Raw genomic sequence first — 15,745 nt, forward strand, 5'->3', positions numbered from 1 at the left:
GATACAATAATGCTAAGTCATAATATCTTTCGCTGTAGTAAATGGTGAGTTGTCCACTTCCAAACTTTGTAGGTTTAATGTACTAGTCTACACAGCAGTGTTTCCTATGAGGCCGCAGTCTGGCTTCGGGAATGCTGTTCTCTTTCACTAGAACATTTAGACTGTCCAGCTTCAGACTGCTGTTCATGGTTGACTGAAGGATGTCTGGCAGTGGGGCAGGGGTGAGCATGCTGACTGTAAAGCTGCAGCAAGACATGAATATGTTCCCTTGTGCGTGAGGGTATCAGAGTCCTAGAACTGTGCACCAGGTGACTTTTCTAACCGAAGTCCAACAAACTATTGACTGTCACTGAGTACTTCCGTTGCATCGGCCAAGCTGACAGAACCATCTCATAGGATCCGCTCTCTGCTGTCTTCATTCTTGGAGTCAGTTCTTTACCCGGTCTGGGCACAGTTTTATGTAGTATCCCTCTGCTTATGCAGAAGAGCACTGATGATGTGCAAGGTCTCTCTGTTCCTTCCAAAGTGTAAGCTGCTGATGTGCAGTCAAGAATAGTGTCCTCATATCAACTGTATGAATGGTCAAGGACAGCAAGCTGTTCAAAAGGCGCATCTCCTTGCTCTTAGAAGATATCAGACTATTTCCTGACAATACATTCTCCTTCTCGAAGACCTTCCGAGCGCCTTTGTGAGGCAGGAACATTCTCTAGCTAAGTCAGGATCAGGCTGGAGAGAGGCAAGAAAGGTTTCATGTGGCCTCCATCTATATTATCACATGAACAAGGTAGGCATTGTAGAAATTAGAAAGCCTTTGAAGACAATGACGAAGCCCTTGTAGACAAGTGCTCATGGCTTTTGAGTGATGGTTATCATCTCTAGCTCCGTACGACACCCTGTGAGAACATGCAAATAAGTATGACAGCTCATCTACACCAGCATTTTAGTTGTGATCTGATCTGGGACCATTGAAGCACTATGGATGCATATACTGTCTACCCACTTCCACTCCAGAGAACTCTCCACAAGATGCCTATGACTGTCTGCCTATGACATGCATCTCATTAATATAATCAGCTCACTCCTTGCTGTGTCAGTCTCTGAGGTGGAGCAGTGGAGTATAAGGTTCGATTGCACACTGTTCTCTATATCAACATTATTCTGTTCCTTCTCCTCTGCCAGCCTCCCGCCGTGCATATATCATAATTAGTGTATTCACTGATTAATAATAAAAGGGGATTTAGTCATCACGGTCAAATTTTATCAATTTTCTCACTGCCAGATTTCTTATATCCTCTGATTTCAAATTTTTTTGGGGTCTTCTGTGTAAAAGGGTGGTTTTCTTCAGTCTGCTGCTGGGATGAGCTAGTGAGGGTCTGCTTGGAAGATTTGAAAAGCATTGTGTGAGCTTTTGATTAACCTAGTTTTGGAGTCTCGACCTCTGCATGAGAAATGAATGTCAGTGGAGGAGAGTCCCAAATTCAAAGTAAATTTATTATCAAATATATGTCACCATATACAACCCTGAGATTCATTTTCTTGCGGGCATACTTAATAAATCAAAAACCATAATAGTTAATGAAAGACCAAACACAACAAAAAGAAGAAATAATAGTAATAAATAATAAGCAATAAATATCGAGAACTTGAGATGAAGAGCCCCTGAAAGTGAGTCCTTAGCTTATGGGAACAGTTCAGTTAAGGGGCAAGTGAAGTTGTGTGATGTTATCCACTCGGTTTGATGGTTGAGGGGTAATAACTATTCCTGAACCCAGTGGTGTGAGTCATGAGGCTCTTGTACCTTCCTCCTGATGGCAGTAGCAAGAAGAGAGCATGGCCTGTGCAGTGGGTCTCTGATGATGATGCTGCTTTCCTGCAACAACACTCTGGGTAGATGTGCTCAATGGTAGGGAGGGCTTTACCCGTGATGGACGGGGCCATATCCACTTCGTGTTGTAGAATTTCCATTCAAGGGCATTGGTGTTTTCATACCAGGAGAGTGTTGCAGCTATGCTAGGCACATATGGAAAGGTATAGATGGAGTAAAATCCATGTGATTAACAGTCTGGGTGAATGTGACTGCATTAGTGTGTCCATGGAATGAAGTTTGTCATGATGTGTGGTTCAACTTGAAACACCTTGTAGATTTATTAAAGTAGATTTATCCTGGAAGTGAAACCTGAGTTGCTATTCCCATGGTGGCCTTGGCAGGGATCCCCCCCCACCATTACCATCACCACCCTCCATTACAATCAGTTTCCACCACCCCTCTCTACCTCCACCAGTACCTCCACCGCTCCTAGAACAAAAGTTTGACCTCCTAGGATGTGTAGCTGCTTTCTAGATGCACCTCTCTGATTGTTAAGTGTTGACAGCTGTTTTCAATTGGGCACAGTCCCATTGGAAACACTGAATGTCCCATTTCACCTCTTGATTCTAGATATATAGCACTATAATGGCATTTTGAACCAGGTTTTGGACAACTTCATAATTATTTGCAGAAGACCTAATTGAGCATTGGACGTAAATGAAACTTTGTTCTGGTTTATTAAAAAAGTGTGTGCAATCCAATTTAACTATTTCTGCTTAACACTATCCTACTATTAATGACTCCCATTCAGTATACTTTCCAACTTGAAAAGTACATTTCTTTAATTTGAATTTTACAAAGAACTGCACTTGTGGTAATTATTGGGCCAGATTATGCTTGCTCTTGCCCCACGTTGAGGTCAATTCTAGTGCTTTTCCTGCAGCCACTGCACAAAGTGGAGATGTACAAGCCGCAATCCCTTGAGCAGTGGAACCTGAGGCCCAGTCCTTGGACTGTCTTTAATGTCTTTTGAAGGATCAAGTTATCAAGGGCCTTTTCAACTGATCATGATAGACATTTTAAACCAGATGAAATGTTTTTGGTAATTAAGGACAATTATTTTGGTAATTGAAGACATTTTTGAAACTAGATTATATAAATTACTTCAAACATTATATTAATAGAAGTAAAAAGAACCTTCTAGACTTACTTTTTCACCTAGATCAGAATGAGGCTGTGTTTGATATACCATAAAACAGTGCAATCAAATAGTAGGTGTATCCCATCCTCAGTTTACAACAATCTGGAAGGACTCAATGACAAATCCATAGATGGAGCAAGAGGTCAAACATTCTATGGAACAACAGGCTAGCCATTATTACTGTCCAGCCCATTGGTTGAGATTGACATTGGAAACTGCTCAGAAACACAGTGCTTTTTGAAATCATATTGATGGTCTCTTGATAAGTTTCACCAACTGGAGGAATTAATTTATACAAATATAGAAGTGCATGAACTTTGAATTCTTGGTAGCCTTTGCACCTTCTGAACAGAAAGTATCATTTTTCACTTAATTTGATGCTCAATTATGGAAACATTGTTGAAAGAGTTATACTTAGCTGCCCTACTATTAGTCAAATATGATATCCCATTCTGCTGTTGCTTTAGTTTGCAGGAACGTCCATAACTCCCCATAAAACTTGTTGGCCATTCATTACAGTCGTGTCATGCTATATTATCATGAGAAAACTCATGAGTTACAACTGGTAAGAATAGAAAGTAAACCAACCATAAAGGATAGCTTTTATAGCTGAGATGATGGGCACATTCACTCTAAGTAAATTCCATTGGGCTTTCTGCCAGTATCTTGTCTCACTGTTTCTGAGTGTATTGGATCTACGAAAATGAAAATTGCCAATTCGAGCTGAGCAGAGGCTCCTGCTGCAGAGACCTTTTTTCTTGATAATTCTGCCACCTAGTTTTATATTGTATTAATTACTTTAGAAACTGCTGTGCTGCTTATACGAAGTGCACTGAATGTAAAGACAATAGAGATAGCTTTCAGCAGTCTGTTAGATATTTGAAGTCCTGGCAGTAAAGATGGATGGCTAATGCTCCAAACTGTATACTGCATCAATCCTGTCACATTTTTTTTGTGAAAATTATGATTACTGAAGGTGTTAAATGATTTTTTGAGTGCAGCTTTTCAGAGTGGAGAACCAGACATTTATCTTGAAGCCATCTCAAAGTCAGACTGTGAAGACTGGATTGCAGCACTCCGACAAGCAAACTCTGAAGGTTTGCGAAGGAGAATTGCACACCTTCAGCAACTCATCATGGAAATCAAAGGCAATACAAGCCCAGATGAGGCCCATCAGATCCTCCCTATACCAGAGACACAATCTCCATTGATAGGTAAGATTTACACTGCATGAAACTCTTCATGATTAAAGATTATTTTAAGTACCTAAGAACCTTAATGTTATATTTTGGTTTGCTTAATAATCAAATTAACAGTAAATCAAGAATTATGTATCTAGATTGTTTTTATGAGATTGCGTAGAATTTATTAGATTAACAGAGTGGTATGGTAGCATAGTGGTTAACACAACGCTATTACTGCGCCAGTGACCCAGGTTCAATTCCCCTCCATGCTCTGTAAGGAATTTGCACGTTCTCCCTGTGACTGAGTGGCTTTCCTTTGGGTGCTCCGGTGTCCTCTCACATCCAAAGAGGTACAGATGGGTTAGTAGATTAATTGGTCACATATGGATGTAATGGGGCATCACAGGCTCATTAGGCTGCAAGGGCCCGTTACTGTGCTGTATCTCTAAATAAATAAACAATTTGAATTGCCACAATAAAACCAAGGAAAATTATCATATTTGTTTTTAAAAATATTTTGTAAGGTTTGGGAGCCAGTACTTGCACACATTGTACAAGTGTGCAATATGTTAGTATCTTGATTTAATGTATTGTTTATTTTAATTGCAATTCCAGTTGAAACAAATTGGCAAAAAAGTCACATTTATAAGAACATCAGTTTATTTATTTCATTTGGGCTGTAGATACACATTCGCACTGTAGTTAGGATTTTATTGCATACACATCACTGTTGCTGGTAGCATAACACTATCACAGCACAGCAATCATTGGAAAGGGTTCAATTCCTGCTACTATCCGTAAGGAGTTGGTACGTTCTCCCTGTGACCACATGGATTTCTTCTAGGCATGCTGGCTTCTTCACATTCCAATATGTTTTTTATTTCTGTTTTGGCACTACTTATTTAGTTTAACTATTTAATATATATCTATAGACTTAATGTAATTCACAGTTTTTTTCTATATTATTATGTTTTGCATTGTACTGTTGCCACAAAGTTAAGAAATTTCAATATGATATTAAACCAGATTCTGATTCTGATTCATAAAAAAAGAGGAGAAATGGCTGGCTATGTAAGAAAAATTGACGTGTTTGATTACACAAAAGATAACTGGTATATGTACACTGAGCTAATTGAAAGGTATTTTGAAGCAAATAAAACAGCCCATGGGAAACAGTTTTGCATTGGGTTTAAAGGCATACAGTTTGCTTCAAAGATTGACAGCTCCAACTAAACCAGCAGCAATGAGCTTTGCCAATATTGTGAAAGTAATGCAGGAACATTTAGAACAGAAATATTGTGATTGCAGAATGCTTTAGGTTTTATAAGCAGAATCAAAAGGAAGGGGAGTCAATTTCACTGTACGTGGTGGAATTGAACAGATTGTCTGAGAATTGCCAGTTCAGTAATGGGCTTAAAGATATACTAGGAGGTCATTTAGCTTGTGGAACCTTACAAGAAAGCATTCAAAAACAGCTCCCAACTGAAGAACAACATTCATTAAAAACAGCAGTTAAAATCACTGTTTCAGCGGAAACTTCAGACAGAGATACAATTGAGTTGCAGTCAGGAATGAAAGTGGGTGTGAACAAAATTGCATTGGCCGAACAAGTTGTCTTACCATTGTGACAAGGGTTCACATACAGCAGATCAATGCAGGTTTAAAGGCAAAATTTGCTGAACATGCATCAAAATAGGACACATACAATGAACATGTTGGCAGACAAAAATAATGGACTGCACAGGGAAGAAAAAAGTTAAAAAGTGAAGTTGCATTTTCAAAAAGAGCACTAATCTAATGGAATTAGACACTGGCTTGGTTGTTTCAGTCATTTCACAATGTAACGTTCAGTTATATTGGCTCGTGTATGTCTAGGGGAAATCCAGCCCAGCACCCGCCTCAACACTCCCCACAGGGTCGGTGGCCGCCCGAATCAATCACAACATCAATCATCAGCCAGCACGCCCAGTGAATTTTAACAAATACACTTTATAGATATTACTAATTCTATGACATTAATATACATTTGATACAGAGAGGAAAGTAATGAAAAAAAAAGGCGCCAACACTTATCAAAGTCCAAGTTCTTCGCGTGCTACCGTTGGAGCTCAATTCGACTTCAGACGACCACCTGAATTCCGTCGACTCACGGCTCGGGACCACCCTGAGTGATCGACCGGAGCCTCTCCACACGTCCGCGGTCCTCCTCGTCTCTCCTCCGACTCCCCGCCAAAACTCAGTCCACAGTCATATCATACAGCATGGCATCCGAAAACAAAATGATACATAACCACCCATTGGCTAATAGAACCCTGTTATCTCATTTTAAAGTAAAACGAACTGTTAGCGCAAACTCTCTTCAGCGTTAAAGCACAACAAAGCCGCATTCCCCAGATTAACGTAACAAAATCGCTATTTAAAATGTAACAAAAGAAAGACCCCGTACACTCTCCACCCACCACAAAAAGTCATGCCCTCACGATGTTAACAGAGTTCACCAGTGCTCCTTGTAAAATACAAAACCCAACCCAGGTGAATAAAGCAGTGACATAACTTTGCAGGGCAGTAGAGATCACACCCTGCTCTCCCGGCGCTATATAAGTGAGTCTTTCCGGGGGATGCCTACTCCTCTGAGGCCTCTGTACTTCCTCTGCTGACTCTCCCTGTTCAGACACCCCAGGTGACCCCCCCCGGGCCTATCTGTCGGACCTTCCCCCTCACCGGGATCCCTCTGCCCCGGTGAGCCCTCTGGCTCGGGTTCTGCCTCCACCCTCTCCTCCCCCAATGCCGGCTGTAATACAGGCGGCTCTGCAACACCCTCCCCCAATCCCGGCTGTAATACAGGCGGCTCTGCAACACCCTCCCCCAATCCCAGCTGTAATACAGGCGGCTCTGCAACACCCTCCCCCAATCCCAGCTGTAATACAGGCAGCTCGGCAACACCCTCCCCCAATGCCGGCTGTAATACAGGCGACTCTGCAACACCCTTCCTCGGTTCCCCTAACTCAGTGATGGAAGGGCCAGGAGTCTCTTCTCCCGGCACCGGGGAATCAGCAAACGGAAGCAGGTACCACACGTCCGACTCATCATCTTCCAATGACGTATCCCTTCTCGAGGTGGGGACCGGCCCCGTTTTCTTCGCAGCGGGCTCTTTCCGCGCCCCGCACCCTCGCAGAGTCCTCGTAATAGGAGTAAACTCCCATTCGGGCTCTGGGTCCATCTTCACCTCTCGACCCAAAGGCAACAGGTGGTTCTTGACAGGCTCCTGCCCGCCCTCAGGTCTCACCCAGTAAACCGGGAGATTCGGCATCTGACTCTCCACCACATAGTGGGTGGCTGCCCAATGGTCCGCCAACTTGTGCTTACCCTGTAGTCCTAAATTCCGGATAAGGACTCGGTCTCCCGGCAATAGCTGGACGAACTTTACCTTCTGATCATACCTCCTTTTATTCCGCTGGTTCTGCTTGGTGGCTGCCGCCTCAGCCAACTCGTACGCCCTTTTCAACTCTCTCCTCATATCGGACACGTACTTCAGACATGGCTTCGAAGATATTTCCCCCGCTTCAGTCCCAAAACACAGATCAATGGGCAACCTCGCTTCCCATCCGAACATCAGATAGTAGGGCGAGTACCCCGTAGCATCATTGCGAGTACAATTGTAACAGTGAACCAAATGGGCGATGTACTGACTCCACTTACTCTTCTGTCCGATCTCCAAAGTGCCGAGCATGTCCAACAGGGTCCGGTTAAAACTCTCGGACTGAGGATCACCCTGCGGGTGATAGGGTGTGGTCCTGGATTTCTCAACCCCAAGCATACCCAGTAATTCATGGATAAGCCTGCTCTCGAAGTCCCGTCCCTGATCACTGTGGATCCACCGGGGAAGGCCATAATGAGCAAAGTACTTCTACCATAACACCTTCGCCACTGTAGTCACTTTCTGATCCTTAGTAGGAAAAGCCTGCGCATATCTAGTGTAGTGATCCGTGAGGACCAAGACATTGGCGGTGTTTCTGGTATCTGGCTCAATAGACAGGAAATCCATACACACCAGGTCCATGGGTCCCGCACTCTGCAAGTGGAATAACGGGGCCGCCTGCTCAGGCAGGGTCTTCCTCCTGACGCAACGGCTACAGGTCTTACAGTATTCTTCCACCTCCCCCATCATCCGGGGCCAGTAAAACCGGTCCTTGACTAATCCATAGGTCTTCTCTACCCCTAAGTGCCCGGAATCATCATGTAGAGCCTGGAGCACAGTCTTCTGATACTTCTCAGGCATGACCAGCTGCCAGCGCCGGGGGTGGTCCGGGGGGCGACGTGACCCGGTACAGGACGTGGTTCTTCAGCTTCAACCGGGGCCACTCCTTCAGTAGTAGGGGAACGGAGGCATGTTTCGCCTTCTCCACCTGCCCCATATCACCCTGGCTAACCGCGTACCAGATACTGCCAATGCTCGGGTCATCACGCTGAGCCGCCCTCACTTCCTGGTGTCTCAACTCTGGCAGCTGCCTGTTCCTCAGAGCAGTCACATTACAGTAACCGGTGGGTAGCGTGTCATCGTCAGCCCCCAGTTGATCTACTGCCCGATCCGTTCCCATCTGTGCTCCTACTTCCCCGTCGCTCCCAACTTGACACATGGCCTTTACTCCCGGGGCAGGGACACTCTTCCACTCCTCGGCCCTGCCCGACTCGTCGTGCGCCCAACGAGACAGGGCATCTGCATCGATGTTCCGACTCCCCGGGCGGTACTTCAGGCTGAACTCATAGGCAGACAAGGCCGCTAACCACTGGTGCCCAGTAGCGTCCAGGATATAAGTGAGGGGGTTGTTGTCAGTTCTCACCTCAGACTGGGCCCCGTATAGGTAGTCACTCAACTTGTCCACCACCGCCCATTTCAATGCCAAGAACTCCAGCTTGTGAGTGGGATAGTTTCTCTCAGATGGCGACAAACTCTGACTGACAAACGCTACCGGCCTCAATCCGTTGTCCTGTTCCTGGTACAGGACAGCCCCCAGACCGTCGTAACTGGCATCAGTGTGTAGAACATATGGCTTCTGGGGATCAGCAAAAGCCAACACTGGGGCCTGCGTCAGCGCCGTTTTTAGAGATTGGAACGCCTCCTCACATTTAGCATCCCACCTCGATCCAAAAGGCTCCCCTGGGTTCAAGTATCCTCCTACCTCCGGCCCTCGGTCTCCCTTCCTCCTCCTCCCCACAGGTGGATAACCACACAACAGCTGGTTCAATGGATGACTCATTTTCACATATCCTTTCACGAACCGCCGGTAATATCCGCAAAACCCCAAAAACGAGTGTAAGGCGCTCACCTTCTGAGGTCTCGGCCAGGTGGTGACTGCGGCTATCTTATCCGGATCGGTGGCCACTCCATTTCGCGAGATTATGTGCCCAACATAACTGACTGACGTCTTGCAGAACTTACATTTATCCAGGGAAAGTTTTAATCCTTCCTCCTTCAGCCGACTCAGCACCTTCAGCAGCCGCTCCTCATGTTCCTCCAACGTAGATCCAAACACTATTAGGTTGTCCAGGTACACCAATACCTCCAGCAGGTTCATGTCCCCCACTGTCCTCTCCATGAGCCGCTGGAAGGTGGCTGGGGCCCCCGAGATGCCTTGGGGCATTCATTCGAACTGGAAAAACCCCAGGGGCAGATGAAGGCTGTCTTCTCCTTATCAGTCTCGCTCATCGGAATCTGGTAATACCCACTCCGCAAATCCAATACACTGAACCACTGTGCACCACTCAGACAGGCCAAGGCATCTTCCACCCTCAGGACCGTATATTGGTCAGGAACAGTGCGGCGGTTCAGGGACCTATAGTCCACGCACATGCGTACCTTCCCATTTTTCTTCCTTGCCACCACTATGGGGGACGCATAGGGGCTTCGGGACTCCACAATAATCCCTGCGTCTTTCAACTGCCGCAAGTGCTGCCGCACATCTTCCACATCTGCTGGGGCCAACTGCCGCGACCTCTCTCTAAACGGGGTGTCATTTGTCACCCGAATGGTGTGCCGAGTGCTCTTGGAACATCCCACATCAAACTCGTCCTGAGAAAAGACACCCCCTAATTTCAGCATCTTCTCCACCAGCCTGCTCTTATACTCCGGCGGTACAGGGGAGTTTTCAAAATTAAAGTCCTCCTCGGTCAACCGCCCCCCGTTTCCCAATAGTTTCCCTCCAGTGGGCTTCACGGGGGCGCTGGACATCACCGTCACCGGGAACAAGTGCGCGAGGGGCATCCCGCACTTAAAGGTGATCTCCTTCTCCGTTATGTTCCTTACCATCACCCCCATCCGCTGTGCCTGTACCGCTGAGGGCCTCTGCAATTCAGGTCTCACCAGCGCCCCAGCCGGGAACCAGGACTCCCTTTCCAGGTCGTCCGGGGCGTCTACTAGCAGGGCCTCGCCCGGCGGTAATCCGGGGAATCTGGGGGTCCCCATCACTAGTGCCACCTCCCCTGGCTGTATCACCTTAGGCCTCGCCTGAGTGCACCACACCGTCCCTCGTTTGCACTCAGGATCCAGCCCCTGGGGTTCACCCACTCCTTCGTACACCGCTCGGAACACGGGGTGTACCGAGAGGGTCTCCAAAAAGTTCTCCCCACCCTTCTTCTTACAGGCTCCCAAGAGCCGTCGCACCAGAGGGGAGTTAGTCCCCACCAACAGGGCAGCACCACCGGTCTCCACCGGGTCCGGACAAACCAACACCAGCGTCTCAAAGGCTACCGATACTCCCACATCTCCCTTCGAAAATTCCAATCTCACTGACAAGTATCCATCGTATGGGTAATCACCATCACTTATGCCCCAAATCTCCAGTGCATTAAACGGAGTGACTGCCAAATGTTTCAGATATTTGTTGTAGAACGACCGGTACAGTAAGGTAACCTGCGACCCGGTGTCAAGGATGGCTTTCGCAAAGATTCCCTCTATCCGTAAGGACACGCTGGAACGGGGTCCCACCAGTCCATCAGGAATTTGGGTGTGTTCTTTCTGGGGTTCCATAGCGGTTTTCTGGGAACGTGTTCCTCCCGAGACTCCAGTCCGTTCCCTCACTGAGCCTCTCCTAAGTTTTCCGACACTTCTCCCTTCTTAGTGGCCCAGGGGCCCTCCCCCCTCGGCGCATCTCGTCTCTCACAATCCTTCCGCAAGTGGCCAGCTTCCCCACAGCGGTAGCACGCCCCTGGCCACTCACATTCCCGGCGGAAATGCCCCTCTCTCCCACAGTTATAGCACCCACTGCTCGCTGCCTCTCTCCTCCCGATGCAGCCCCCCCGGAGACCCCTTGGATTTCTCTGGTCTCACCCCAACTACCACCTCCTGAACCGCTGAAGACCGTCCCTGAGGGTCCGAGCCCCCTGGTCGGCCCAAAGCACACTCCTCGGCCCGTACCTCTCGGATCAGCTGTCCGAATGATGGAGGGGGGCTCTGCTTAAATGACTGCCGGATACTCCAAGCCACTCTGTCATCCTCCCGGGAACCGCTACATATCTGGCTCATCCTTAACTCCGCCACTTCGTCCTCCTTCACTACCCCTCGATGCAGCAACCCCGTAAGCTTTCTCGCCAGGGAGGTAATGGCAACCGCTAACTCGGCAGTCTCATCCCGCCCATGGGGGCCGGGCCTGGCCAAACCTTCCCACTCCACACCTCCACCCCTGGCTACTGGCACCTCCCTTGGGGCCTCATCTAGCTCCTCCTCCTCCGGCACCTCCTCACTTGTGTCCTCGGGGAGGGTGTGGAGACCCCACGGCCCCGCCTCCCCCGAGGCATGGACTGTCGCTGGTAGTTCCAAAGTCATGACGTCAGCACTCGTCTGCACCAACATCCAGCTGGATTCCAGTTCTTTCCCACACCTTCTAGCTACAAGTTCTATCTGCCCGATACCTTTAATCAAACTCAACCCTCGCACCAGTACCTCTGCCGGAATGCGATAATCGACCCCGCTTACCACACACGCATGATTCACCGGTACCTCCTCCCATTCACACCAACTTACAATCTTATCTTGATCCATCTTCACACCACTTACCACAACGACAAGTACAACTTTCCCGAAAAGTCCAACTCCAGGACGGTAGCCCCCACTTGTAACGTTCAGTTATATTGGCTCGTGTATGTCTATGGGAAATCCAGCCCAGCACCTGCTTCAACACTCCCCACAGGGTCGGTCGCCGCCCGAATCAATCACAAACATCAATCATCAGCCAGCACGCCCAGTGAATTTTAACAAATACACTTTATAGATATTACTAATTCTATGACATTAATATACATTTGATACAGAGAGGAAAGTAATGAAAAAAAAGGTGCCAACACTTATCAAAGTCCAAGTTCTTCGCGCGCTACCATTGGAGCTCAATTCGACTTCAGACGACCACCCGAATTCCGTCGACTCACGGCTTGGGACCACCCTGAATGATCGACCGGAGCCTCTCCGCACGTCCGCGGTCCTCCTCGTCTCTCCTCCAACTCCCCGCCAAAACTCAGTCCACAGTCATATCATACAGCATGGCATCTGAAAACAAAACGATACATAACCACCCATTGGCTAATAGAATCCTGTTATCTCGTTTTAAAGTAAAACAAACTGTTAGCGCAAACTCTGTTCAGTGTTAAAGCACAACAAAGCCGCATTCCCCAGATTAACATAACAAAATCGCCATTTTAAATGTAACAAAAGAAAGACCCCGTACACAAAATTATTTTGAGAAACATTTCAAAGATAGTAAACTGAAGTCTGCAGATATTCAACTAAGAACCTATACCGGAAAAAAAGACCTTTTCTGTGGGATTGACATTCGTAACAGCAATAAACAACAAGCAACAAGCCACATTGTGCTTGTATGTGATAGATATGGGAGGACCAGCATTGTGGGGATGCGATTGGCTGAGAAAACTACTACTTGATTGAAGATGATTCACCATGCCACATCCTCTACAATGCTGTCAATTGAAAGCAAATTAAGAAAGATACTACTGGATGATGCCACAACTGTCTCCATGCCAAACACCATAAACTGTTGCCCAACAGTGGACAAACAGGTGTTGGTGCCAACCTCTGTGCCTCTGATTAGAAAGCATATTGGACCAAGGAAGGACCATGCTGCTCAGAGGAATCGTGAAAGTGACGAAAACAGTCGTCTGACTACAACAGTTTTTGTAAGCAACATATCTGAGAAAGCTTCTGATATGTTAATCAGGCAGTTACTTGTGAAACATGGCTTAGATTTAAGCTGGGAGAGAGTTCAAGGAGCTTGAGGAAAGTTGCAAGCATTCGGCTTTTGTGATTATAAAGAACCAGAATCTACTCTGCACGCTTTAAGATTATCGCATGAACTTCAATTGGGAGACAAAAGCTGCTTATAAAAGTAGATACAAAGATCAAAGCCCAGCTGGATGAATGGAAGGCAAAAAAGAAAGGAGTCAATGGAGATGTGAAAACGGGATTTGTCAGATGCTGCTGCAGATCAGGAAACCAAGACGAGAGATCAGATCATAAAAGGAGCAATAGAAGGATTAATAAGAGAATGCTCCAGTGAACTAAATGCACCTTCCCAAGATCAAGATGAACAAACTAGAAGAAGAAAAGGAAAGGAGAAGAAAAGTGCCCAGAGCTGCCAGGGCCACTTCCTGCAGCCCCAGAGTCAACTCCTACAACCACCATGGAGGAGGCCCTGGAACCTGAGGTTGTTTTCACAGCCACAAATCTCACCTGCCAAGCAGAGAGATCCCACCCCGTCATGAAAGACGTTATCCCACAGGGGAAAGAAATGTTCCAAAGTGATTAAATATTTAGGCCTGAATAGGACAATTTAAAATTTACTATGCTGTGGATATTTCTATATAGTAGTTGTATTATGTAGAATACTGTTTATATAGTGGAGATGCATTCTCTATTGAGTTGGATTTTATAGCTAAGTAGGGAGAAGTGGTATGTGTTTAATATTTCAGTAACATTTAAGTACACACACGCACACATACACACACACACGCACATACACGTACATATATTGTTGCTTTAAGCATTTTTGTTTGTTTATATAATTCATTATGTGTTATATGTATAAATACATTAACTGCATATGTGATCACGCTGCCACAAGATACGTGAACACTTAGCTTAAAGTAAACACAGTTAGAACTCACATTTTAGAGTCCCATGTCTTCCTTTGAATTAGTTTAATGTTTTGAAGTTACAAAACATAACACAGATGCGTGAGAAGAAATTCTGCAAAAAGGGAAATGGTTTTATGTTTGTCAAATCAGAAATGAATAAAGTAGACAGGAAGTAAATATCTGACAAAAGAGGTGGCACTATAAATCTATTTTTTTCTCACATTTTTGACCTCAGAAGGCGGCCTTTACAGACTCTCAGCACAATACAGCCAGCAATCTTTCTGCCACAGGGAAATGATGGCAAGGAATGAGTGAATGAGTGAGCACTACAAAAATGGGACAGGGAGCAGAAGTGTCCTCCCAGGTGTGATGAAGCCCAGGCAGACAGCGAGTAGGAGCTGAACACAAGTTCTCTCAAACTCAAAGTCAGGGACACACCAACTCTCAGAAATATTGCCCCAGGAATCCAGCAAGCTGGTTCTGCTGGAATATGTTGTACATTACATGACATAATGCTGGAGTGCAGAAGATTTGAAAAGCTCCACTAGGAAAGTTGGGAACTTTTACTTATGATAAATGTGACTTTTGCATTCACACTAGGAAGAGGCTTTTGATGACAAGACAAGATTTTCAAAGATGCAGACATTTATAAAAGTAGATGGCTAACTCCCTGGCACGTTCTTTCCATGTCTGCCCTTTGTACAAAGAAGCTGCCTCCTGCATGTACTTTTCTTCAGAAGCCCACCAGGTTCCTCTTCTCCTTGTGCCTGGATTCTGCCAGTCTCCTTACGTCACCGTAGCATGTACACATTCTTGCTGTACAGTGATGTAACCATAGAATACAGCTTCCTGGGTTCTGAGCTGGGTGGAAAAATGCAACATATGCTGCTAATTAAATCCATAACATACACTGTTCCTGAAATAGTGCCAATTTAAAGCTTTTGAGACAACATTAGTAAGATTACTAATAGCAAATAGCATTTTATTGCCAGAGAAGAAATTTCAGCCCAACTTGTCTTCCCCCCAAGCCTACCTTAATCTTAGGATGATGGGTTTGTGTGGATTGATTATAGGGATGGCTAGATTAGTAGATTAGTATACCAAAAGTTTATTTAGATACATAAAGTGTAAAAGAGATGAGGGTGGATATGGGACTGCTGGAAATTTATATTGGAGAGGTAGTTATGGGGGACAACAAAACCGTGGATGAACTGAATCAGTATTTTGCATCAGTCTTCACTGTGGAAGACACTAGCAGTGTAGTGGAAGTTCCAAGTGTCAGGGGTCATGAAGGTTGTGGTTACCATAACTAGAGAGAAGGTTCTTGGGAAACTGAAAGGTCTGAAGATAGCTAAGTCACCTGGAGCAGATAGTGTACACCCCAGGATTCTAAAGGAGGTGGCTGAAGAGATT

General features: G+C 46.0%; 1 protein-coding gene across 4 annotated transcripts in view; it reads left to right on the forward strand.

Annotated features, from left to right (window-relative positions):
- Positions 1–15,745, forward strand: part of inpp4b (inositol polyphosphate-4-phosphatase type II B) — an 805,146-nt gene that overhangs the window by 377,499 nt on the left and 411,902 nt on the right. For 3 of the 4 annotated variants that reach the window (XM_063046598.1, XM_063046596.1, XM_063046597.1), the window contains exon 5: positions 4,010–4,222. The exons of the other annotated variant lie outside the window; for it this stretch is intronic. In XM_063046598.1, the coding sequence (XP_062902668.1) occupies positions 4,010–4,222 (213 nt within the window). The remainder of the gene's footprint in view (positions 1–4,009; positions 4,223–15,745) is intronic. 4 annotated transcript variants of the gene reach the window in all.

This window comes from Mobula hypostoma, chromosome 4, assembly GCF_963921235.1.
Source record: "Mobula hypostoma chromosome 4, sMobHyp1.1, whole genome shotgun sequence".
Taxonomy (NCBI): domain Eukaryota; kingdom Metazoa; phylum Chordata; class Chondrichthyes; order Myliobatiformes; family Myliobatidae; genus Mobula; species Mobula hypostoma.